Below are 25,290 nucleotides of genomic sequence, written 5' to 3' on the forward strand. Positions count from 1 at the left end.
GAGGTTGTATCAGAGTGACATCTAGTTAATGGAGATCATCACCTAGCCCTACTCTTTGAAAAATGCTATGGGGAGGATTTTGGCAAGCCTAGAAAGCTGCAAGACTAGAAAGGATCTTTGGCAGCTTCAGGCAAAATTTAACATAGATATAATTTTTGTTTTCAGGCAATGATTCATATCATTCCTAGGTAATAGTACTTTTATTTTGCCAGAGTGATTTGCAGAAACTGGTGCAGTTTGGTAGAGCAGATTTGAGGGGTGAACAGTGCTCTTAAGTAAATCATATACTACAAGATTGGAGAAGGCTGAGATGCTGTCGCCTTCACACAGTAATATTGTTCTGGTGTTTCTCTCATTCAGATGGACGAGATCAAGGCTAAAGACAGGATCATATTTTCCTTGGAGAAAGAACTGGAGACACAGACAGGCTATGTGCAGAAGCTGCAGCTGCAGAAGGAAGCTCTGGATGAGCAGCTCTTCTTGGTGAAGGAGGCAGAGTGTAACATGAGCAGTCCCAAGAGAGAGATCCCAGGAAGGGCTGGAGATGGCTCAGAGCACTGCAGCAGCCCTGTATGCAGGTTTTACTGGTCCCTGAAAAACAGAAGCATGGATGTGTTTTGCTTGCTGAAATAGGTTCTCAGGCCCTGGAAAACATTCTGTCTTATTCACTACAGAAAAATTATGTCTGTAGAGTGTTCAGAGAGAATACTAGTTGGGCAAAACTTTGTTTCCTCGATTGTTCTATTTACAAATATAAAACATCTTAAGTAATTAGTGCCCCTTTGATAGAATCATTTGATGGCCATAACTACCTTGATAACATGCATCCTCAAAAAACGATAAAATTAGGAGGATGGGCTAGGAGGGGCAGGGGGTGGGGAATCCTTGAGACTCTTAGGAGATCCCCCTTTTTGTCTGTCTTACTCTTCCCACAGGTGTCATTCACAAAACATGCAACTCACCCATTGTGTGACTAACCCAAAGATGTTTACACAACGAATGTATATATAAACTCACCCATTGTGTGACTAAACTGAAGGTGTTTACACAACTAAAGCATATGTGAAAGCATATTTTCACATACACAAATGAGGAATAAGAAAGTAAATGCAATTGATACTGAAAGGGTTGTCCTTACCTTTTCACCTGATGTAGTGGCTCAGCAAATAGAAGCAATCTGTAGGAAAAGGCAATAAAAATTGGAATATTTTAGTTTTTTTCTCCCCATCCTAGAAAATTACCATCTGGTTGTTTTCTTTATTTTTTCAAACAGCTTAACATTTTCAAATAAAGTATTCCCTGAACTAGACACTTCCTTCCAAAAATTATATATTTTTGCCGGCATGTTCGGTATTGTAAAAGTCCCTAAAGATAACTTGATGATGGCAGCTGAGGTTGGCTGGTGTGTGTGTTTTTTGAGGATTCTCTTCCCAAGCATGAATGTTGAAGAGGATCAGTAACTGCGCCCTTGTTACCCGCAGGACTTGCGCAGGAACCAGAAGAGGATAGCGGAGCTGAACGCCACCATCCGCAAGCTGGAGGACAGGAACACGTTGCTCGTTGATGAACGAAATGAACTGGTGTGTGAGCTTTGCTCTGGCAGAGAGAGGAGGGAGAGAGCCATAAGAAAAGGCAGAGAGGGGAGGCTGAGAAGGATTTTTTATCCTAGTATTAAATAGTAATTTCACTGAAGTTATGTGAGTACAAAATCACAATGGAAGTTGAGGCACTGAGGCTTTATAGGATTCTACCTGGATGCTTCTGTTTCCTCCTTGACTTTTGAGCGTACAGCAGTGTGTGGTGAGACTTGTAAATGAAATAGGGTCTATGCTGTCTATCCAGTATTTGACTAGGCTGAGAATATTAAAGTACTGGGTCTAGGGAGTATGGACAACAGAGAATCGATCTCTTTGTCTGATTTTCTCCTCTGGTGATACCTGTGTGTTGAATCAGGACCCTGGCTTTTTGACCTGTTCACATTCCTACTTCTGTTATTAAGGATGAGTGTGATAAGTTCAACTCTTGTTGGTTTTTTTTATTCCTTAGCTATAATTCTTAATGCAGTCCTTTCATGTCAGTTTAGCTGGCTTGGATCTCCTCAATGTTCTTGAGGTCAAAATTGCAAAACAGTGTCTTATCAAGATTGCAAATTACAAGTATGTTCATGTCTCCCATGACAATTATTTATTACTATTATCAATCCAGTTGAAACGTGTCCGAGAAGCTGAGAAACAATGTAAACCTCTTCTGGAAAAGAACAAGTGCCTCACGAAGAGAAATGATGAACTTATGCAGTCTTTGCAGCGCATGGAAGATAAACTCAAAGCAGTCACTAAAGAAAATATAGAAATGGTTGGTACTGAAGAGCAAAATGGATGATCTATGTCTGTTTTGGTGGCCAGATCTTCATAGTGTATGCATGTATATATACACAGAGAGTATCTGTTGTATTAGAGTGTAATACTATTGCTAATATACAGCCATGGTTAGGTCTGTATTATTATAGACTTACATAGTATAACTGTGTATTATGCATAGATGGGCAATGTATTTAGGTGAATGCATAATCACAGTCTTTAATTCTGTCCCCAAATTTAGAATATTAAGTTTCAATTGCTTAAAAAAAAGAGGAAAAAAAAGTTGCGTTATTGAGGCATGTCCTACTGTTCTATTTTGTATCTGGAACTCAAAAAGGAAGCTGTTATGAGTGATGTTTTCAACCAGCATAATGTTCATCTTGCATATATATATTCTTGTTAGAGCTGATGATGCAAACTTAAGTTCTGGTGCGGCACTGAACACATACTTCTTTCCATAAAACATATACATGATAGATGGATATGGGAAAGGGAGAATGGTGGTGTTTAAATTGGGCTAGGGCTATAAATTTCACATGTAGGGGCTATATGAAGTGGGCTCAAAGCATTTATGTCTGCATATCCTTCAAGAGGGATTGCCCTGAGTGTCAGTCAGCATCCAGGCCCAGTACCCCTACACGTGCACTGATGTTGCTTTAGCATTAATAAACAGGGAGATGGATGTTCTGGGAGATGGATGTAAGGTTCCCCTGCTAAGTGTGTCTGTGGGCCTTGTCCCTGGCTTGCAGCAGCCACTGTCCTGAGCAGGCTGAGTGCCCTGCAGTGGGAACAGCTTTCCTGCTGATTAGGCTGAGACGATCAGATTCACTTTCTTGTCTCATAGAAAAAAGACTTAAGTGTTACGAGGTTAATCCACTTTAAGACTGCAATTCACCCATGCCCAGAAGACAGATAAACTTATTGCAGGTGTCACAGGTCAGTGTTACTCTTCCACAGCAGTGGTAGAGCAGATCAGAGTCCCCTGGGCTCTCTCAGAGCAGAGAAGGGACTGGGGAATCTGCATGCATTAGGCATCAGTGGGCAGCACTGCTGGTGCATATCTGCACACACAGCATATATGTTCTAACTCAGCTCCCTGACATCTGCTCTTCATGCTATGGATGCCCAAATCATGAACCTTAGTGAGCTGTGGGTGGCTGCAGTAATTCCCACAGGCTGTAACCATCTCTTTTCCCACATATGCTCAGGAGCAGGCAGGATATGGACTTGTAGTTCAAATAGATCTGTTACCACCACTTTTTGCCTTCCCTCCTGGTCTGACTGGATGCATGTCCTTCACATGAGTAAAGCCTGTCCATTTCCTCACTGTGTATGGTCATACACTGAGTATCAGTAAGCACATGGGGTCATGGGAGTGGATACTATTTGCATTCCCACTGGACAGGTTCAACTCTATTTGCCACATCTGGGGGCATCTTGATGCGTGGCCAGGGAAGAACTACAGTATGTGACCTTTAAGGGCTGCTGTAGAAGCTGTATTGACACACCATAACTAAATAGATAAAGCTTTGTTGTTCTGGTTGAAGAACTCAGCCTTGTTGTGCTGCTTTATTGTTAAAAGGCACTGATGGGTATTAATAAAAATGGTTTAGCAGAAGCATATTCAAAGGGCTCTACAGCTCAAATGAGAGATAATGTCTAATTTTTAAGTAAAAGGTGGTCTTTTAGGTGTTGGATCTTATTTTATCTGTTTCTTCTTACCACAGAGAGAAAAAATAACATCACATCCCCCTCTAAAGAAGTTAAGATCTCTCAATGACCTGGATCAGGCCAATGAGGAACAAGAAACTGAATTCTTAAAGCTTCAGGTCATAGAACAGCAGAACATAATCGATGAGTTAACAAGGGTATGTCCAGAGCACCGGGAAATTAGGAATGATTGCTGTGTACTGTCCACCACTGGTGGTATTTCTTCTTCTAACCAGAGGTCTGAGAGTTAATACCTTGCCTACTTTTAACATCTGCAGGTGTTTAGGTGTAGGTGTGCTTGTGTGCAGTTTAACTGAATTTCTAGTGCAGCATCAGCCTCTACAACTCAAAGCATAACACTGTGTGTGAATTGAGCTCCAGAAAGGAATGCAGACTAAGAACTGTGGAGCTTGGGAAGGTACCTACGTGTTCACAAGGCGTGTTCTGTCATTTAATGCTGACAATTTGTTTGTCAGCTGACTTTGCATTGTGATGTTGAGGAGAAGGAGAGACTCCAAAACAGGCTGTTGTCTCTTCTGAGACATCACTGCCAGGAGTGGTGAGATCAACACTCCCATCATTTAATGACTGAGATAGAGGCAGCATCTCCTTGGCAGGGAAGGCAGACAGCCCCTCATGCAAGGTCCAAACCAGTCCCGTGCACGAGGTCTCCCAGGGATTTTGGAGGGCAATCCCTCAGTGGCTGTTGTTTGACAGCTGCTCAAAGCAACTGCACAGGGGCTTTCTTCAGGTGATTTTCAGCTGACACACATTCAGATTTGGATATGAATCCCCCCTTCCACCTGGAATCAGACTCCTGTTTGAATGTATGCAGAGAGTCACTGGAAGTTCTATGATTTATTTCCTCTGTAGGTTTGGCCTTCTACAGCTGCAAAGAAGAGAAGAGAGAGTAATTTTTTAATCTTATTTTCCAGGACAGGGAGAAACTCATTCGTCGCAGGAAGCATAAAAGGAGCTCAAAGCCAATTAAGGTAAAAAGAAAAATTGTTTTCAGTTTACAAAATGCTAGTAGGCTCTGTAGGAAAACACACTTTAGCAATCAGATTACAGAGAGCTTTGTGGATTATAACAATCTGCTTTAATGATCAAGTTTATAAACACCTTAGTTACTTTGGGAGAGCTTTTTAAATCCACTCTGAAATTTGTTTAAGGGTGTGCAGCTATTTTACTTTCAGCAAAATGGGGCTTCCCCCCTCCCCTTGAAATAGCAATATTCGTCCTTCCATCTGGTTTCTATAAATATTGGTCTCAAGGTCTGTTAGTCTGAGAGTTATTTACATTTCAAGAGACCTTCCCACTGTTTTCTGTGGTCTATTTTTCACAGCACATATGGGCTAAAGCAAAATCCTTGTGCATCTCTACTCTTCAAGTAGAAGTTCCTGCCTGAGAAATTGAGTGTCGTTCTCTCCTGCTTGGTTCCACAGGCCTTTGTATCAGCCTGAATTGGGTTAAATCCAAAAGTGGAATAATTTACAACAATTTTAGAGCTAAGTAGTCAGTAGTGGTTCAAATAGCTCCTTTATCAGCTAGATGTGAAGAATGACTTTGCAACACTCATGTCCCACCTCCAAAAAGCAGAAATACTGGTTGATTGCTTGCTCTTGGTCCTCCAAGGACATCCCTTAGTGCATCAGCATGTTCTGTGAAAGTAATGCAACACATGGGGAATTTCAGACCAGTAAATCCTAGAGGTGTCATCACATTGTTTCTGTATGGGTTGTGAAGCAATACACAGTAGACACAACTGGGAGAAAAGTAAATTTCATCAGTAAATTTTATTTCTAAGCCAGAGAGCATAACATCAGAGAATATGGCAATTATCTTCCCTTGACAACACACTGAACAAAAATTATAATACATGCAAAAGGTAATTGGCATCTTTGGTACATGTTTTTTGTGTGATTCAAATTCCAGGTTTAGAAGGTTTTAACCTGTCAGCAAAAGTGAAAAATGTTACAAAGCAGAAGTTCATCTTAATTGCTCATCGATCAGTTTGTCTGCAGAATTATTCATAAGCCAAATATTTAAATGGTCAAATCTGTACCCTGAAACCAAGCCTGCAGGGTCAAACATCTGTGCCTTCACAGGACACATCTGACCATTTTCATTTGATTTAATTCAGCTGCTGAGATTGGCGATAGTGAAGTGTCAGGCACACAACCAAACTGTGCAGTGTGAGCAATCTCTTGCAACACGTGCTGGTTACTACAGTGCTGGAAAGATGTGATAAAAGTTCCTTCGTGCTAGTTTTGTATGAGCACAGCTTTCACTCACTTAGTCCCACAGCAATATCAGTGAGAGAAGCACTGAGACATTAAAAGTATCAGCAGTGTCCATGAGAGGAGACATTCTGCACACATTTCCAGCTCTCTGTGCTATTACCTTTGTGCACCAGTCTGCGTGTTGATAGATGTCTTCTGAAGAGCTTTGTGGTTAACAAAACAATTCTCAGACAGATCCTCGGTGCAGAAAAGTTAATCAGCAAACTTATTCTCCACCAGCACAGGATCTAATCTTCAGTGTGGTTTGAGTTTGTTTGGATTTGGTAATTGCAGGGGAAGCCCATTGCTCGTTTTTCATACCTTGTCTTTTAAGTAACAACAACTCTCCCCTGCCCCCCTCCAAAACTCAAGCTACGAGTTTCCAAGAAGGTTCAGAAATCATGTTTTTCCTTCTATAGAGACATGTGGTGGATACATTTTTTGGGTATGATGATGATTCCATGGACTCTGAAACATCCTCTGTGGCCTCCTATAGAACAGACAGAACACCAGCAACCCCAGATGATGATCTGGATGAGGTAAGATCTGACTCTTTCCATAGCAAATAAAGGTTTTCATACTATGACTTCCAAGAAAAATGGTCGGGCTCTAAAGAACACTTAGGTTTTTATAGTATATATTGAGTGATAAGTATTTCATTAAGTTTGACCTTTATTTTGGTTACTTATATACTGAAATGCTGAGAGTTTCTTCCACAATCTAGTCCATAGAGTCTACAGCTATGACTACATTGCAATTTGAGGTTGTTTTTTTTCCTATCCCCCTTCAAGGAAACAAACCTATCACATTTCTTTCAGCTTAAAGACATATAAATGCTATATAAGCTCCCCATTCTTATTATTTCGTATCACAGCAAGTTCATTGTGATTCAAAAAGCTATTTGAATCAAGACTTGTAAACTAACTACTGTGCTTAACAAATCACACTTGCATTCTTTGCTCTGGCAGTGCTTTGCTGTCCCAGTGTTTAGACATGTCCCTTCCTATTCTTCAGGGTTTAGCAGCGGAAGAGTCAGAGCTGCGGTTTCGGCAGCTGACAAAGGAGTACCAGGCCCTGCAGAGAGCGTATGCACTGCTGCAGGAGCAGACAGGAGGGGTCATAGATGCTGAAAGAGAAGCCAAGGTCAGTATTTGTTTGGGGGTACCAGCATTTCATTGCTCTCAGGACGTACAAACCCCTGGAAGGGACGTAGAGGGGAATGGAGTACATACAACGTCCCTGACACTGAGAGGTCTCTTCACTCGTGTGCTGAGGACATTTTTAAAGAGTGACTTAATCACTCAGTTCACAAGAGGCTGTCCTCCACCTGAACCTGAAAACTCTGCAGTTAGGCAGGTCTGCCAAAGCAGGCAACTCTGCAGCCTGGCACAGAATCACAAGGTTTTCTCATCTTTTGCCTGCATATGATAGGGTTGCATTTTAAAGGTTAATGAAGACTTGTGGGTTTTCACAAAAGCGCACATTGCACCTGCTTTAGGAACATCTCAATGTTTCTAACAGAGAAATGCAAATTGAATTCAAATTTTCAGGTGATGCAGGCTACAGTAAACCTTCCAACGCTAAAAATGTTGTGCCTTTAATAAAATTATAGAATCATTCAGGCTGGAAGGAATCTTAGGCAGTCTCCAGCCCAAACTCCTGCTCAAAGTAGTCAGCTGTGAGATCATACTAGTTTGTTGAGTCAGCTCTTGAAGACCCCCCCAGCAGTTGTAACTGCCTCTTCCCACTACCTTTTGCCACTGTCATCTACTAAGCACCTTTATTTTTAAATTCAGGGACTGCCCTTTACTAGGGTCTTTGAGCAGAGCACCCCAAGTACCTGAACTTGTGTTTTGCTGCTCTGATGCCAATCCATGGTAATAACAGGCTTGGGTGGGGAGCTGGGGTTGATCCACCACTGTTCCCTTGTGTCATCTGTGTGCCAGTCTGAGGGGTGGCACAAAACATCACTGGGTCCAAAACTTTCTAATGGTTTCTCACTCAGTGGAACTGACAGCATAAACCCAGGCCCTGCTGGTTTTGGTTTCCTTTTACTATCAGTCACAGTGCTGGTTTTGTTACTGTTTAATGCTGTGCCTGACTTCAACAGGCTCAGGAGCAGCTCCAAGCTGAAGTCCAGAGGTATAGAGCCAAAATAGAAGATCTGGAGAAAACTTTGGCACAGAAAGGACAGGTAAGTAATTATTGTGTATTTTTTTTCCTATTTTGTATCTTACCCGCTCTGCTTACAAAATACTTGTCACAGTTTCAGTATGAAGTTCCATGAGATGCAGTGTTGCTGGTCAGTAAACAGGCAGGTCTGGCAAGGTCAGAACTCTTGCTACAGCTTGGTAGACTAATATGTTGATCTGTAAGTGACAGTTTGTTCCTTTAGGATTTTAAAGCCTGGATATTGTGGCTCCAGTTGTCAATAAATGTGCCCAGCCTCGTGGAATTTGATTATTGTGTAACAGTACTGCTTCATCCAACAGGACTCACACTGGGTGGAAGACAAGCAGCTTTTCATTAAGAGGAACCAAGAGCTTTTAGACAAGGTATGTTCCCAAGTTTTGCATGTTCACTCTGGAGGGTTATCTGGATCCTGTGAACCATCTCTAGGGTTTTGGTTTTGCACAGCCTGTGCTACCTCAGCTACTACTCACCAAATGTTTAATGTTTCTTGTAGCAGTCACACAGATCCTGATTTTACATATTTCTGTTAGATAGAGAAACTGGAAGCAGAAAACAACCGTCTGCAACAGGAGCTGCAGGATGCCCGAGACCAGAACGAGCTGCTGGAGTTCCGCAACCTTGAGCTGGAGGTGATGGATGGGCTCCTTACAGGAGAGCTGGTAGAAAATCAGAGTGCACTTGCGCTGGACACCCACTTTAAGCAAGGGTTTAAACAAGTGATGTGGCAATTAAAGCAATAATGAATCAGGCCCAGCACTGTTAATTGTGAGCTGAAGTATGGATGGGCCAGACCTCAAGCTCCCTCTTCACAGACTGCCCCTAGTTAGAGACTCCTGTCATGCCAGCCAACCAAAACTTCACCTGCCCTAATATCCACTATAAGCTGGCTTATTTTTCAGTTGTTCATTTCAGTTGCTGCCCAAGGCCAAATACATTTGCCACACAGAGCCCTTCCTGGGTCTCGTAAATCAGTGCTGTGTGAGATTTTCCCCTTATTTATAGAAGTGACCCACAGTTCTACCTGACAGCTGTATTTCCATGTAACAGGGAGCTGGATTGATCAAGTGAATTACATGTTCATAAACTAAAAATGTGAATTTTAGTGAATTTTGAAAGTGAAGTTTTGTCTTCACTTCTGTGCTTGCCTGAATACCTGAAAGGAATAAGAAATAACATCATTTTTTTTTTGTCTTTGATCCTTTAAAACTGGACAAATATTTGTAAATTTTAAGCAACAAAGATGTAAAAATACCTAAGTTGATCAACTTTTTTGACCATATTGTTTTCCACAGATATTAGAAAGTACAAGGTACTGGGATAGCAAATGTGTAATCTGAGTGTCCTAATGGTGTAAAGTCAAACATCTGTTTCTAAAGGGAGTATTTACAACAACACATAGTTCTTCAAAACTTCAGAAATCAAATCACTTGAGCTAGGTGACAGCCTTTCCACAGACAATTTGCAAATTGACATAATTCAGCAAATAATCTCCTGTAAAACAATTAGCTTGGCTTTAGGATCCTGTCCCTCTTGGCACACTTTTTCAGACTAGGTCTAAATGTTTCTTCCTTCGACTTATAAAATGAAGAGCTTGGCTTTGTGAAACATGATGTAAACAGCAGCTGTGGCATTTTCTGTGTGTATCTATTTTAATATCTTCTTCTGGCACGTTTGCCAATTTGTCTGCAGGAAAGAGAGAGACGGTCCCCACCATTTAATCTCCAGATTCACCCATTCTCAGATGGTGTGAGTGCTCTACAGATCTACTGCATGAAGGAAGGGGTTAAGGTAGGTCAGTTTTATAAAGCAGTGCTTCTCCCTGCAGGGGTGGTGGGTGCTGCCCATATAACCCCTTACTAATAATTCCACTGAATTTCAGGCATTTAAACTCAGTGTAATGTAAGAGTGTGATGACTGACACAGTTCAATTAGACTCAAAATTCTCACTATAACGATAAAATCTGGTTCAAAGGCAACTGAAATCAATGTCTGACGCATTTCCACAGGATAAAACAAAATGGCTGATTTCCACATAGTTCACAGGAGGGATGGATATTGCAGCCAGGATGAAAGGTGCATGCCATGCCTTTACCTTATTCTCTCGTTGCAGGATGTCAGCATCCCAGACCTCATAAAGCAGTTAGACATCTTAGGTGATAATGGGGTAAGTTGAAATGGGAGATATTTTCCCTTTACAAGCTGCATTTTGTACAGTAAGTGATATCTATAATTATGGCTGTTTTCTAAGATGCTTTTTAAATTGTGCATATTTTACGTCTGGTTTAGCAGACTGGGAAGAATGTCCAAAGGCCACTGATATTTGGAATTGGGCCTGACTGTGCTCCATTCACTCAGGAAAGCACATGAATTAGTTTGGCAGCCTGAGTCAACCACTCTTCCTCAGGACTAAGATTCCTCCAAACAGTTTCATAAATAGGCAGTAATTATCAAATTCCCTGTGGCTTTCTAAGAGGGCATTGCTGCCCACATAAAAGAGATCATCCTGTATCTCTGGCCAACATTAGATATGTCTTAAGAGAGTGTACAAGGAAAAAAAACCAAAGCATCATCATTGTCTATTCATGTGCTGGTGTAAATCAGCATTATTTTTACAAAAGCTTTAATAATGGAAACTCACCTTTGTAAAACTAGCATGAAGACAAACAAATGAGTCTAATTTTAGTTTACATTTCTCATAAGATGCAATTTAATGAAGGCATACGGTTAGTCCATATCATACAGAAAGGCAGAAGCAGTGGACTCTGAATGTTTCAATGGGAATAGGATATTCAGTACTACAGGGATCCTCTGAAAACTGTACACCTCGTCAGTAGGCTGGATTGTCTTTATTCATGCAGGAAACTGCTGCCAATTTTCTCCTTTCCTCACTTTCTTGTCACAGAATTTAAGAAATGAAGAACAAGTGGCCATAATTCAGGCTTCCACCGTATTGTCCTTGGCAGAAAAGGTAAATTGTGTGCTTGCTTTTCTCAGGTGTTATCTAAAGCCTCATCTGACACATTTTATGCCCTGTTGTTGTCAATATTGTTGAACTTTCTAGCATTGAAAGTGATTCCCCAAATAAATTGTGCCAGCAGAGTCCCAAACACCTTCTAAACCAGCAAAAATATCAAACTCATCTGGCTCAAGCTGTGCAGACAACTGCAAATACAAAAAGAATATCAAATGGAACTTGAAATTGAAAACTGAATGAAAAACCATCAGACATTTAAGCCATAAGTAGATATAGTTTGAGATTTCTAGGCCTGAGGTTTCTAAAGCTTCTGAAGGGATCTGTGCCCAAAATTTCACTGACAGTATGTGTTTTTAAGTTCCGTGTTTTGGAAATGAAAAAGAAAGTGGGGTTAAAAGTTGGTTAAAATTGCTTTCTGAGGTTCAAGTGCAAAACAGTTTTGTCAACGTGAGAGCTTCGAAGGACTCTAGTGAACAATTCCTCCTCTGCAAGCAGAATTGCCATCTGGCCAGCTAAGCTATTTTTGAGAAGCTACAGCCTCATTGTGGGCCTTTATCCATGGGGTGAAATGGGCTCCCTGCCCATCCAAGATTGTGTCCATCTTCCAGTGACACGGCAGTGGTGACCCTCCTGCTGCTTCCCTGCCAAGTGCTGCCTGCAGACATCCTGGCTGCCTCTGTCACAGGAGAACAGCCCCAGGATGAGCCCAGAACTAGCAATAGGTTACTAAAAACAGACTAACAAGAAGCTGTAGATATCCCACTTGCCACTGCTCGTGTGCCTAGAAAACACAGCAGGTTACAGCTCTTATTGTCTTCCCTCCAGTGGATCCAGCAGATTGAGGGAGCTGAAGCTGCTCTGCATCAGAAAATGATGGAACTGGAAAGTGATATGGTAAGAAAACTCTCCTTATTACACATTCTGGGGACACTGATTGTGTCACACTTAGTTGATGTGCCAAAAGATAACTAGGAGAGTCTATTGGCAAATGCACTATGCAGCCTTTCTCTGATTATTGGTGAATCCATGAAATTGTTCCTGGTCTGGTTCACATGCAACAGCAGAATAACAGAAAGAGAAATAGTGAAAGTCTGAAAGCTTTCTCTCTCTTTCCATGAGGATGACTGTTTATTAATAAGATTGCTCAATAATTTTCAGGGATGTAAGTGCCTGCACTCTTTGTCTCATAAGATTCACAGTCTAAACATCAGCAGTTGTAGTGCCTTTTATTCAGGACCAGTGAGAAACGAATGAATTATGTAATGAAAGCAAGCAATGTTATGTTAAGTAAAGTTAGTACCTTACTAATAACTCTGCAGAGAGTCAGTTAAGAACCAGTCTCCTCATCCTGCTGAATCAGGTATCTGTAGATGATTTCATAAAACTTCCTGAAGTATTTAGAGTAACTAATTCATTTTTCTGTCCAATGATCCTTCATTGTAGGAGCAATTTTGCAAAATAAAAGGTTATTTGGAGGAAGAATTAGACTACAGGAAACAAGCTCTTGACCAAGCATACATGGTATGTACAAAGGAAATTGTGCAGCCCATACTGGACAGCCCTGCAATAGGACACAGACTCTTGTTGAATAAGGAAGAGAGGTTTTTGCTTTTTTCTTAGCATTGGGGTTTTTTTTTGTTTTGATTTTTTTCTCATTCTTTGATGTACTAGCATGCAATCTGCATGGCTTCAGCACAACATCTTGCCTTTTTGTGTCATAAAAAGGCAACATCTGAAGTCTGGAAGACTTCTGTCAGTTAAAGGCAGATATTGCTCATTAATGTCAGCTTGTCCAACTGGAGTTTTTTAGCACAATGGCTTGAAATATTAGAATTGGTGAAATATTTTACACTTAAAATAGGTATGAAAATTCTATCAAACTCCATCTCTGTAAGTGCATTGAAAAAAGTAAGAGGGATTTCAGTGAAAATTAGTATTAAAATATTTTAAAAGTAAAAGTTCATATCCTTTTTTCAGAACACGGAACCATTTTCCGAGTTCTGTTTTTCACATTTTTGCACAACTGAGCACAGGGACCACCTCTCATGCAGGGAACCTGCCACCAACCCCCCAGTTCCCAGTGTGCTTTAAACCATGTTTCATCTCTAACTGGCTTTTGGTATTGCATCAACCAGAGGATCCAGGAGCTTGAGGCCACCTTGTACAATGCTTTGCAGCAAGAAACGGTGATAAAGTTTGGGGAACTACTCACTGAAAAACAGCAGGAAGAGCTGAGGACAGCAGTGGAAAAGCTGAGGCGTCAGATGCTGAGGAAGAGCAGAGAATATGATTGCCAGATTCTTCAGGAGAGGATGGAGCTGCTCCAGCAGGCTCATCAGGTAAGAAAAGAACTACACACATGTATCTACTCAGCTTTGCTGTACAGGAACACAGTCTGAGGTCAAATTTAGGCAAGCTCCAGGCCATGAGGGAGCCTGGCATCTAGCTTTTAGAATTGTTTCATGCTTTGTGTCTTTTCTGTGCATGCAAAGAGTATAACCGTGATCTTACACTTTCCATCTATTTAACAAAGGATTAATAAAAAACCAGATAATGTGAAACAAAGCCACCATTGATATTAATTTCCAGCATTTGAGAATCCAGTTACATGTGTGCAGGATCATATTTGGAGCAGTTGAACATGTGGTAAAGCTGTGGTTTGGCAGGGTGGGGGGATGGAGTCACAGTATGACACAGAAATGGATTTCTAGGCTTTTTGCACTTGGAACATTAAGTTACTAGTTCAGTGGAACAGATTTACTGAGAATTTAAGGTAGATGCCCTCTTTTCTGATTTCCAGAGGATCCGAGATTTGGAAGATAAAACTGACATCCAAAAGAGACAAATTAAGGATCTGGAGGAGAAGGTTGGTTTTCTTGTGCTTCTGAAGCAAGCTGATCCACTGTGGTTTGAAAGTAGGGACCCAGTGCTCTTGAACTGCACGACCTTTCTGTTCCCCTCAATCAGCTGCACCCACTGGTGGTGATCTACTGTCCTTTCTTTTCAGCCTGTGTCAGTCGATACAGACTTTAATATTACAATACTACATTACATTATTAAATGTGTTAAATTGTTAATTAATTTAATCTTTGATAAATATTCTGTGTGTGCATATGTACATAGATATATTCCCAGGCCACTTCCAGCATGGCTTGCAGCCACTGTTTTTTAATGCACTTAAAAATACTCCCCATGCTATTTTTGATATCCAGCTTTGTGACTTAACCCATGGGGGTTCATAGTAACAGTTACACCTCAGGCTTTCAATATTGTGCCAGTTGTAATCCATCACCAGAATTAGTGGGATCTGTTTTTTAAGCCTGGGAGGTGGTGTGGTACTTACAGAAGTAACTAGGGAAATACAGTGTTTTTGGAATGCATAGTTACTCTAATTGTTTGCTGAGTGCAAAAATAATTCTGATGCTTACAATGCCATTACCTTTAGTTTTTACACCATCTTCTTTTTCTTCTGCAGTTTCTATTTCTATTCTTGTTCTTCTCTCTTGCCTTTATTCTTTGGCCTTGATGTCAATGTGCCTCTTGGAAAGGTAAGACTGTTTTATTTATTTCCCCAAAGCTAGCACTTCTTGCAGAGAGCTGAGGATCACATCCTTGTGTGTTCTGATGGATGTTTGGAGCCAGCAAATTCAGCAGGTTGTCAATTTGTAATAGTTCACAACAGGGGGTTGTCCTGCTGCCGAGTTACTGGTGATACTGTGCTACTCAGAACTGTAAAAATAAAAGCTAACAAGAATTTCACAATATCACACAGCCAAGAGAACTGCAGGTGAAATTCATTGTTGATGTTTGCAAAGGGGTGCAGATGGAAAACAGTTGTAATAATCTCAACCATATACACACTGTGATGGGCTCTGAAGTGACACTCAGGACATAGGTCAGGAGGTTGTAACAGGTAGAGCTCCGTGTCCAGCAGTAGGAAGGATGCAAAGGAGGGCAAGGAGGAATGATGAGCTGCTGAGAGACAGGAAGGGGGAGACAGAGAGATGGAAGGATTTTTCTGGCTCAGGAAGTCACAGTGTTAAAAGGAGGTATTGGAGAGGTTTAGAAAATTTGTCACAGGATGGATGGATGGATGGATAGCTTGCTATCATTCACTGTCTCCTCAAGTACAAGCAATTATCCTGTGATAAGCTTAAAGGAAATGAAAATTGACAGTTAAGGATACAGGGTTGTAAAGAAGTCTTTGTCACAGCATGTTTTGCAGCTGGAAGTTCAGAGTTCAAAGAGCAATGTGAAGATGGGGAAATAAATCAGAGAACTGTAGTGGTCCCATTTTTCCATCTGTGGCTAGCCACTTCCAGAACCAGGGTGCTGGGACAGAACAATCTTTCTTTGATCCAGGATAACAGAAATAGAACATAGCCTAGAAAACATTATGTTAAAGTCTCAAGAACATGTAAGGGTGGAGCAGAATTTTCTGATTTGGGGGCAGACCCATACCATTGAATTTCTCACTGTATCTCTTGGCTCTGGCTTCAGCTATGCGAGTGAATAAATTCCTCTGCTCTGCACTTAAGGCAAGCCAAGAATACAGTTGTGTGAATGATTTTCTTCCATGTCCTTCTACCATTTGTACCAGCTCAGCCTTTGTTTCCAGGTGCAATTCAAGGTATTGATTACAATTAAGTGCCATGGGTCCAGGTCGGTGGGTTTTCCTTTTCCCTTTAAGGAAAAGGCCCTACTTTGTGCTTCATTCCAGCTAGATCAAGGATTTCAGTTCTGTGCAGATGCAGACACAACTCTCAATTATGCACATCAAATGGAATCTGCTGCCTCCTTGTCCAGCCAGACCTCAAAATGAACGTTTCCACGGGCTGAGGCACCAATATATGTGTAGGTTGGGCTGGATGGAGAACAAGCTGTAGAAAAGAATCAGAGGAATGGACAGATCAGTGATCACAGCTCCTGTAAACAACAGCCAATATCATTATTGAGCTGCTGCTATTTAAAACATGCTGCCTCGATCCAGTGATCATTAAACAGATTAAGTTCTGACTGCATACTTAGTAATGTTCCTGCTGCAGGGTTTCTGGGAACCGTGACACAGCACAGCAGCTGTGAGATGTTTTGAGTGGCTGTGACTGCTGGAAATGTGACTTTACAATTTCTCACTTATTTACAGTGGGGGAAAAAAAATCAGAAACAGCCAAATTACAGACAGGGGAATTTTAAGAAGCCACAGTAGCAGCAAATAGTTTTACATGACTGTGTCTTCTGCTGTGCCACAGGATCAGGAGTCCAGAACAAGCAGTCAACCTAGGGGAAGATTCCAAATAAAAAAAAATTCTTGGATTTAAGGTGCACCTTGAAAAGTCACAGGAGCTGACAGTGACATTTGCAAGAACCTGTCTGCATGAGTTTTTTTCCATTTGCCTTTTTCAGTTCCTGTCACAGCTACAATAATGTCCTTGTGCAGCATACAAGAAAAACTTGGGTAATAAGAGGTTCAGAGTTTGCTGTATATACATTTTGCACCTACATTTTCCACCTGTATGGGTATGGAATTGGTTCTCTAGTGAGTATTTGCCTCTTCTGGTACAGCTACAGAATTGGTAAGAAGCTTATCCATCCTAGTTTTACCAATGCTGGTATTGGCTGTGGTGGAGTAAGAGTACTTCAAAAATAAGAAACCAGGGAGTACCTCAAAAGACAACATTGCTCAGTTTAGGTCACTTTGATTAAAAATGCATTCATGACATTCAACTACTGAACAGCTTTTCCTAATCCTGTCTCTTTTAAGATGAAGCATGCAGTGAAGTCATTGCAGTCGAGCAGGCATCCTGAGAAATACAAATTAAAATTTTCATTAGTATTAGAACTCATCAGGAAATGTTGTCTTCCTGATTTTTAAATGGTTACTAGTTTTGAAAATAACTTTTTTTCCTGAAGCTTAAAAAAACCATCAGTGGTAGATACAAGTGACAAAAATATTCACAAAAATGCATAAAAATCTTTTCATTAGAATATTTTTCATTTGAAAAGAAGAATATGATTCACATGAAAAATTTAATTCAACTGTAATTGAATTTAGAATATGAAATCCCTAGTCCTGGGAAAAAATGCCATTGTGTGCTTCCTGGGACTGTCTGCATGGTTTGGTGTGCCAGCACAGAGGAGAAAGGAAGGCGTGCTGAGAATTACAGACCTTCCAGACAAGAAAATTGGCTTTTCAGGAATTGCAATTATATAGCAGTATCTTTTGAAATAAGCACTTCTCAAAACAGAAAAGAAAATCCCCTATTATTCTGACATTGGAATTCCAGTAATGCTGATTAATCTTTTGTCTTGGAGCCTATGAAAATATCTCTAGTGCCTTGTAACATTTCAGTGTCTGCATGCAAAGAAAAAATGTATTTGAGCAGCCTCACAATGAGCTCTGCAATGTACTCGAAGGCAGACTGCATTCTTCTTTGCAGAGCAGCCATTCCTTCCCTCTTCTCAAAGCAGGAAGGGGGGGACCAACAATAGAAAAGGAGAAGAATCAAGACCATCTAAAATAGACCACCACCTCCACATTTGCTAACACTTATGTTCTTTTGACCTAATTTGAGGGGAGGTATTGGCTGGTTAGAAAAGCTGATGAGGTGTTTAAGGTCAGAACTCCAGATTTCTCCTAAAATTCTAGCAGATTTGCTGTTATTCGCTTGCAGTCATTCTGCCTGCAGGGGCTGCTGGGTCCCGTCCAGCTCTCGCTCTCTGCTGAGCTGATCCACCTCACTGGCATGTTCCTTGAGCAGGGCTAATAGTGGAAGGCAACATAAGCCTTTCTCTGCTGTCTTTAGGGCTGACAGGACTGTCCCAGCTGCAGGACTGACTGCTGTCATTGCAGGGGGTTTACGTGGATCCCTTAGGGATGTGTCAAGACTTCCCTTCCCTCCCTGCAGCACACCCTGCCCCCGAGCCCAGCCCAGTCTCCTTCAGTGGGTTATCCACTTGTTTTACATAGCATCTAAGGTTTAGCAGGTGTAAATCCTTTGGTGTCACTTTGATGAGCCCAGAAAGGCTGCTCTGACTACAGTGCCAAGATGAGTTTTGCTCCTGGAATTCACTGTTGCTCCGTAGTGGCTGGTCCCGGGGGCACGCGGGGGTCCAGTTCCCCACAGAGAGCACAAGAAGCATCAGTGAGAGCTGAAATGTGTTTTACAGCCCCAGAGAGCCTGCTGTTGGGTTGTGCTACTCCTAGGACCACTCAGGAGATGAAGGATTCTTTTGCATATTTGGCTTTCTGAATGCCAGGTAGGAATCAAGAAGACGGGTTAGGGTGAGCTGAGTGACCGGGGAAGGAGCCGTGGCAGCGGTGGAGATACAGTGACTTAGAGAGCGGGACACTGGCAGTGAAAGTGGAAAAATCTTATGGGTGAGGTGTGTGTGTGGGATACATAAACTCAATGCTTTTCCAGAGGATCTGCACTGCTGTGAACTCCCTTGAACTGTAAGAGCTGCAGCAGGCCCAGCATCACAGCACGCATGATACCTGTAGAGTGTTTTACCAAGGCCAGGCACTCCACAGGTGCAAAGCATCAAGTCTTGTAGCAGTTCCTCAAAAACAAGGCAATGGTAAGCTCCTTGTCCCCTGCCTTCACCCCTCTGCTTTCCTCCATGGGATTCTTTCCCCTCACTACCTGAGGGAAAATCTCCAGACAGAAGCAATTTGGGAATGGAGTTGGCAAGATTGAGAGCGATTTTAACATCATATTTTCTGAGGCTGGAATACATGAAATCAGAGAGAATAACTAACATTGATTTGTGTTTCCCACTCGCGTTAAAAACCACCTGCCTACCCAGGTGACTAACTCAGCAAAGGTGAGAATGGCATGGGGAGTGTGCCATCAGCATTTCTTCTTATTACAACTACTGAGGTATATTTCTTTATTTCCACTGGATGCAAGTGAACTGTGTTACCCTTATCCTAAGGGACTTCAAACAAACGAACAAACAAAAAGCTGAACTCCTCCTTGAAATGCACCCAGGGAGCCACTTGGTGGTGAAAGTTCTTTGGTTTTGTTCATGCCCTGGTGCAGTTTATTCTTTATGAACCTTTTAACCAAGTAAGAGAAAACCACAGTGCAGTCACAGATTATACTTTCTGGTTTCTTTCTTGCCCAGAGTGAACACAGCACTCACTGCTGAACTGAGATAACAAGGGACAAGCATGGAGGAAACCATGTGCAGCAGTATATTGTATGCAGACCAGAAGCTCTCTAATTCCTGTTTATGTGGGATTTTCCTACCTGCATTCTCTCTGTGTTTGTGAACTTATACATTCATTTATTTGTGATCACATAAGGAAGTGTGGTCTGTGTGGATTTTGCACCCAGTGAAGTTTACTATGTAGGCTTGAATGCTGAGAGAACAAAGAAAAAATGGTGCCCTTTTTTCCCTAGGTGCAAACCTGAGGACTAAAGTTCTTTTCCATAGGGAAAGCCGTAGGGAAGGCTTCCTCGGGACAACAGCATTCTGTGTTTGCCTCAGTGCTGCATTAGCCAAAATTCTGGGTTTGCCCTGACACCACAAGGGTATTGCTTGCTGCCATGTTTCCTGTCAGGGGTGAATTTTGGGCAGCTTTGGTTCAAGAGTCATTAAAACTTGTGCGTAACTATTCATCTGAAGATGCCTGTGGTGACTTTTCTGGACCAGAAGGCTGTGCTTTGAGGGGTTTGAATGGACAGGCTTAGCAAAATACCTGGAATTTTCACAAATGCTTTTCATACAGACAAACAAAACCAGTTTAACACTGGTAGCTGTAAGATCAGACCTTTTCAGCTTCCTGATTGATAGATTGCATCTTGGCAGCTGGGATAGGTAGGTAGAGGAACTTACCACTTACCTGATACAGATTTTCTTTTTTTTTTTTTTTTTTATTTTTAGAGTGCCCGACCACCCAGATAAGTCCTTATAAAGGCAAATGCTTCCATCCCCCGATGAAGAGAATATTGTTTACACCTATTTTAAAAAGTATAAAAATGAACAACCTGTAGCCAAGACTGCAACCACCTTGTATTTTAAAGCCATCACTCAAAATTTGTTACCTGACAGTTCCTGTCTAAAGCTATGATATATGCTGCATCTAATGAAATTCTATATGTTGAAATTACGAAAGGGGAAGAAGAATAAACTGTGAACCTACATCACCTAGGAAGAACTTAAAGGGAAGGAACCACTTTCAGCTGATCAAGTCAGTGTGTCTTGGGCATGGAACCAAAGTTACAACAGAAAAATCTATCCCTGCTGTGCAGGGCAATCATTTAAATGTCACCCTGTCATCCCACAAATGGATCAAAAGTGAACAGGACAGAGCAGGAGAAACTCGAGCCGTGGGGAGATGCTGACAACCAAGCGCTCGGCTTGAACTGTGCGGCTTTCTCGCTGTGGGGACTCCTGCTCTCCCTCTTTGGTTTTAACCTCAGGAACAAATGACAGCTGCAATGTGGGAGGAAGAAAGGAAAATAAACCGGTCTGAGTTATTGCAGGATGGGCAGGACAGGTCACCACGTTTTGTGCTTGAGATCGTAACACAGCAGCACCCGCCTTGGCCAAGGAAGGGGAGAGGAGGGTGTCTGGTGTAAGGAGGGTTTCCGACAGAGTTGAAGCCTTATCTCTCTTCACTGTCCCTCCATGAAGAACAGCCTGTCTATTATCAGATACTTTTCATACTCTTTAAAGACTGCCATTGAGATAATAATGACTATACTTGGTTTTACTGTTGAATAACCACTGAGGATCACTGGATTGGACCTACAGAGTAGCTTCTGAGAAAGAAAACAAATGTTGGAGGATGGGGGGGCGGGGGAAGCCCATTTGACATGATCCACAAAGCATCAGCTTCCAACTGTTTTGTCCTGGCTTGGAACAAATGTTTTGGTTCAGCTTGTCTACTGACTTTGTTAGCTGGCTTCCTGATCAATGACACATAAACCAAAAATGGGGAAAAGCTGTGTGAACACAGCCTCATTACAAGTAAGAGGTATTGCTAGTCTGTTTAGATTTTTCCACTGTTAAGAGTAAGTAAAAGCAGTTTGCATTTCAAAGCATTACTTACCTCTCTGATCACAAAGCCTGGAACCCGGCCCTGGTGCCTCCCTGAGGGTCACAGGTCCACGCCCCCAGTACTCTGTAAAACCGACCCTGAGAAGCATCACCCTGCAGCAAACACTGCGAGGGTCCCGTGCCGCGGGGAGCAGCAGAGCCAGCTGCACCCACCCTCCCTTCCCTCACTGGTGGGCTGACAGTGCACTTCTCTGTGCCTCGGCTTTTATTTTCCTGAGAATGGAGTCGTGCCTGGGCAGACTTCAGGTTCCTGTGGCAAGGCTGTGTCTTCCACGATGGAGCCTTAATTTTGACTGGGAGAAATGGATGTCTGTACTACAAACTAGAAAATTAAGGGCCAGAATACAGCCTCTGCATTACCTACACCTTCAAAACAGGGCTCACATGTACCAATCTTACGCACACAGACGGCTCATCAAAAAGTGCTTTTCAAAGAGCTTCTTCTTCGTTTGCCTGTTTACTTTTACATATGAAGCTTCTGAGGCACAAAGCAGTGAAGTCACTTGCCACAGCAACAGGTCAAAAGCAGTTCTGTGGCCTTATCAGGGAGGAAGTTCTCTAGTATCAAGGGTGCCAGCCCCTCACAGATATCTTTTTTTTTTTGGCCAGAATAGCTTTTAATCAGTAATGTCCATTCACCCAACTGCATAGCAATGCTGGGCTCAGTTTCTCCACAGACTCCTTAAATCCTCATTTCTTGAATGCCAGGATATCATGATAAGCCTTCCATCAAAGGTTAGAAACTATTAGCAAGTGATTTTTTTCCCTGCTCCTTAAAATTGATTTAAATTATAAAATGACCACATCTTCTTGAAGCACTCTGGTTCAGCCGAGGGGTTCACTGAGTTCTGCACTGAGTTCTGCTGTATGTTTGTTGGTTCATTGTTTTAAAAGACAGGCTTGTGGGCATATATGTTACACGACTGCAGGTACGTTGCATGCTCTTTGTTCAAATTCTTTTTCCTCAGCAGAAGACTCTGTGGATCAGGTTGACCCAAATGTACACGTGCTTTCCACGAGCCAGCAGTTCAGTCCTGAAGTTCTGGAGTGGGGGGAAGTCTTGTCCCTCTCCTGTGACAGCTGGAGATCACTAGCAGCTTTACAACAGCTTGATAGCTACAAAAAAGGGGGGGTGTCCCACTGGCTATTCGTTCTTCCCCCCTCACTCTTTTCTCCCCTCTTGCAGCACCACTTAATTTCACACCATTAGGCCACTTTCTTCAGCATTAGGGCTGGCAGTTAAAGCACTGAGCTCTTCTTGCAGAAGAATGAGCAGCACCTGGTTTCAATGGCAGTGCAATAACTTCTGCCACTGGTTTGGCTAAAGAAAAAAAAGGGACTAGAAACATTTATTTCAGGCAATCATAGGGAAGGTTTATGGCACAGATAGAAAAAAACTGACTGATCTTGTGGCAGGCTTCATCATTTAGACTCTCTGAGCCATGTTGTCTTATTTAATTTCTCTTTTTTACCTAATTTGCCCTCCCTTACTCCTGTGTGTATACATGTGCCTGCAGGTGCTCCGTTCCCAAGGGCTCAGGGTGGGGTGGTGGTCTGGCCACAGCAGACCTGGGTCTGCAAACCTTTCAAAGATTGCTGTTCCCTCCATGGAGCTGAACCACCGCTGCTTTACTCCCCTTGCAGCGTAACACATGCCATGCCTAAAACACACTTTGCTGATATGAGTTAATACAAACGTCCTGCTATCAGCTAGATCTAAATGAGTTTGATGTTTGTGTATATATATATACATGTATCTATATATAGTGTATATGTACATATATATACATATATATGCATATACCTATCTATTCCCTGTTGTATATAGAAATTGTTGCTATAGCTGATGAAAGTATACTTCAATCTAGGTATGGGGAACTGAATCTAGACTTGTTTAGCTGCCCCAACTGGTACACTCCTCCAGTTTTAGTTTCACATCTCATGGGCAACTAGTTTTTTGATCCTTTTTCTGGACCCTTCTCTGTCCTGGGACTGTTAATCCTGGGCTTTCTGCTGTTCCTGATGTTCATCGAAGCAAAGGATTGAGAATCCCCCCTCAGATTAGTCACTGCAGCCAACCTCCCCTCCCCAAAACCAACCAGCAAAATAAAAATCAATTTACTGCAGCCTTTGAGGACAGCAAATACATCCCTGGATCCCTCCCATCCATCCCTGTTCAGGAGTACCAGCACTCCAGGCTCTCTGTCCCGCTGAGGCAGGTGAGCCACAGAAGGTAGTGCACATCAGCTTGACCACAGTTCGACTTGCTGCTTTTTCTCCACTGACCAAGTTGGGAGATTTTGAAGACAGTTTCAATTTAAGCTCTTCAGATGAGGGCCTGGTTTGGCGAGATGAATTTAGGCAGTTGGGGTTGCAGAAGGAAATGGCTCTTCTTGCAGTGTTGTCAGCCTGGCTCACAGCTCCATCCTCTCTTACTGATGTGCCTGGGGGGTCATGGAGACTTTTTTGTAGGTGTTCTTCATCGTCCAACCCCCTGCCCTCATCTCAGTGGGAAACATCCTCTGAACCCCACTGCTTTCCGTTCCGTGGCATCCCAAGAGGACTGCCCAGGCCAGGCTCTCCTGACTGGGGCAAGGCTCAGACAACAGACACACAGCTGCTGGTGATCCAAAGGGTTTTCTCTTCCCCTGCCCTCCCTCACATCAGCACCTCTGTGGTTTTATATATACTTTTTGTTCCCAATTTTTTTGGTGTCTATTCCAGAACAAAATTGTAAATGACTTGGCAGAATGACCCTTTGATAAACACTGGACATGTATCTGTACTATATGTATTAACGTGTAGGAGAGAATCCTTATTGTATGTAAAGTTTTATGAATGGTTATTTTTTAATTTATGTATTTAATATAGGATTCAATGACCTCTGGTGTTTTAGTTTGTATAAAAAATAAAACAGCGGCATTTTTAAAAAAAATAATAAAAAAAAATCACTTTACATTCACGGAGATACTCGGCATCTGCCTGGAGTCTGTTCAGAGGAATCGCTGTAAAGCTGAGCTGTGGGGGCACAGGCTGGGGCCCGGCTGGGGCGGGGGCTGTGACACGGCATGGGGTGGGGTGGGGCGGTACATTGGCGTGGGGGTTCATCGGAGTGGGGGTTCATCGGGATGGGGGTTCATTGGATTGGGGTGTACAGCGGGATGGGGGTGCTTCGGGATGGGGGTACATCGGTTAAAGCGTTAGCGAGGTCCCGAGGGGATCAGTGGGAAGGGGGGGCAGGCAGCGGTCCCGGCAGGGGCCACGGGTGGATTTATTGCTTTTTGCCGGGCCTGAGCAGAAACCAAAACACAACGGAAAGCTGCTGCCTCCCTTTACTGGAGCTCGGGGAGCGGGGTCGGGGGGCTGTCTGAGCGGGGTCGGGGGTCCTTCGAGTCTCTTGTCCCAATTTGTGAAAGAAGCCGCCGATGGCGCGGGCGGGGCGGGGTCGAGCGGGGGGCGGGGCCGGGGGCGGGGCCGCCGAGCCGCTCTCCCCACGCGCCGCCAGGGGGCAGCACCGGGACAGCGGGAGCGGCAACGGCGGCTCGGGAAGGGCTCAATGTCCTGGGAGTGACCAGTGACCTGGGAGTGACCAATGAGGGACCTGGGAGTGACCAATGAGGGACCTGAGAGTGACCAATGACCTGGGAGTGACCAATGACCCTGGGAGTGACCAGTGAGGGACCTGGGAGTGACCACTGACCCTGGG

General features: G+C 42.7%; 1 protein-coding gene across 2 annotated transcripts in view; it reads left to right on the forward strand.

The window, feature by feature from the left end:
- JAKMIP2 (janus kinase and microtubule interacting protein 2) overlaps positions 1-24,540 on the forward strand; it is a 46,089-nt gene extending 21,549 nt beyond the window's left edge. For both annotated transcript variants that reach the window (XM_027682539.1, XM_027682540.1), the window contains exons 4-22: positions 361-570; positions 1,482-1,580; positions 2,206-2,352; positions 4,085-4,225; positions 5,003-5,059; positions 6,769-6,888; positions 7,364-7,492; positions 8,460-8,543; positions 8,842-8,904; positions 9,073-9,171; positions 10,232-10,330; positions 10,653-10,706; positions 11,445-11,510; positions 12,342-12,410; positions 12,960-13,037; positions 13,652-13,855; positions 14,317-14,382; positions 14,992-15,064; positions 20,406-24,540. In XM_027682539.1, coding sequence (XP_027538340.1) covers positions 361-570; positions 1,482-1,580; positions 2,206-2,352; positions 4,085-4,225; positions 5,003-5,059; positions 6,769-6,888; positions 7,364-7,492; positions 8,460-8,543; positions 8,842-8,904; positions 9,073-9,171; positions 10,232-10,330; positions 10,653-10,706; positions 11,445-11,510; positions 12,342-12,410; positions 12,960-13,037; positions 13,652-13,855; positions 14,317-14,382; positions 14,992-15,042 — 1,836 coding nt within the window. In that variant the 3' untranslated portion in view covers positions 15,043-15,064; positions 20,406-24,540. The remainder of the gene's footprint in view (positions 1-360; positions 571-1,481; positions 1,581-2,205; positions 2,353-4,084; positions 4,226-5,002; positions 5,060-6,768; positions 6,889-7,363; positions 7,493-8,459; positions 8,544-8,841; positions 8,905-9,072; positions 9,172-10,231; positions 10,331-10,652; positions 10,707-11,444; positions 11,511-12,341; positions 12,411-12,959; positions 13,038-13,651; positions 13,856-14,316; positions 14,383-14,991; positions 15,065-20,405) is intronic.
- Positions 24,541-25,290: the final 750 nt, after the last annotated feature.

The sequence above is a fragment of the Neopelma chrysocephalum genome, unplaced genomic scaffold (genome assembly GCF_003984885.1).
Source record: "Neopelma chrysocephalum unplaced genomic scaffold, ASM398488v2 Primary Assembly neopelma1_63, whole genome shotgun sequence".
NCBI lineage: Eukaryota > Metazoa > Chordata > Aves > Passeriformes > Pipridae > Neopelma > Neopelma chrysocephalum.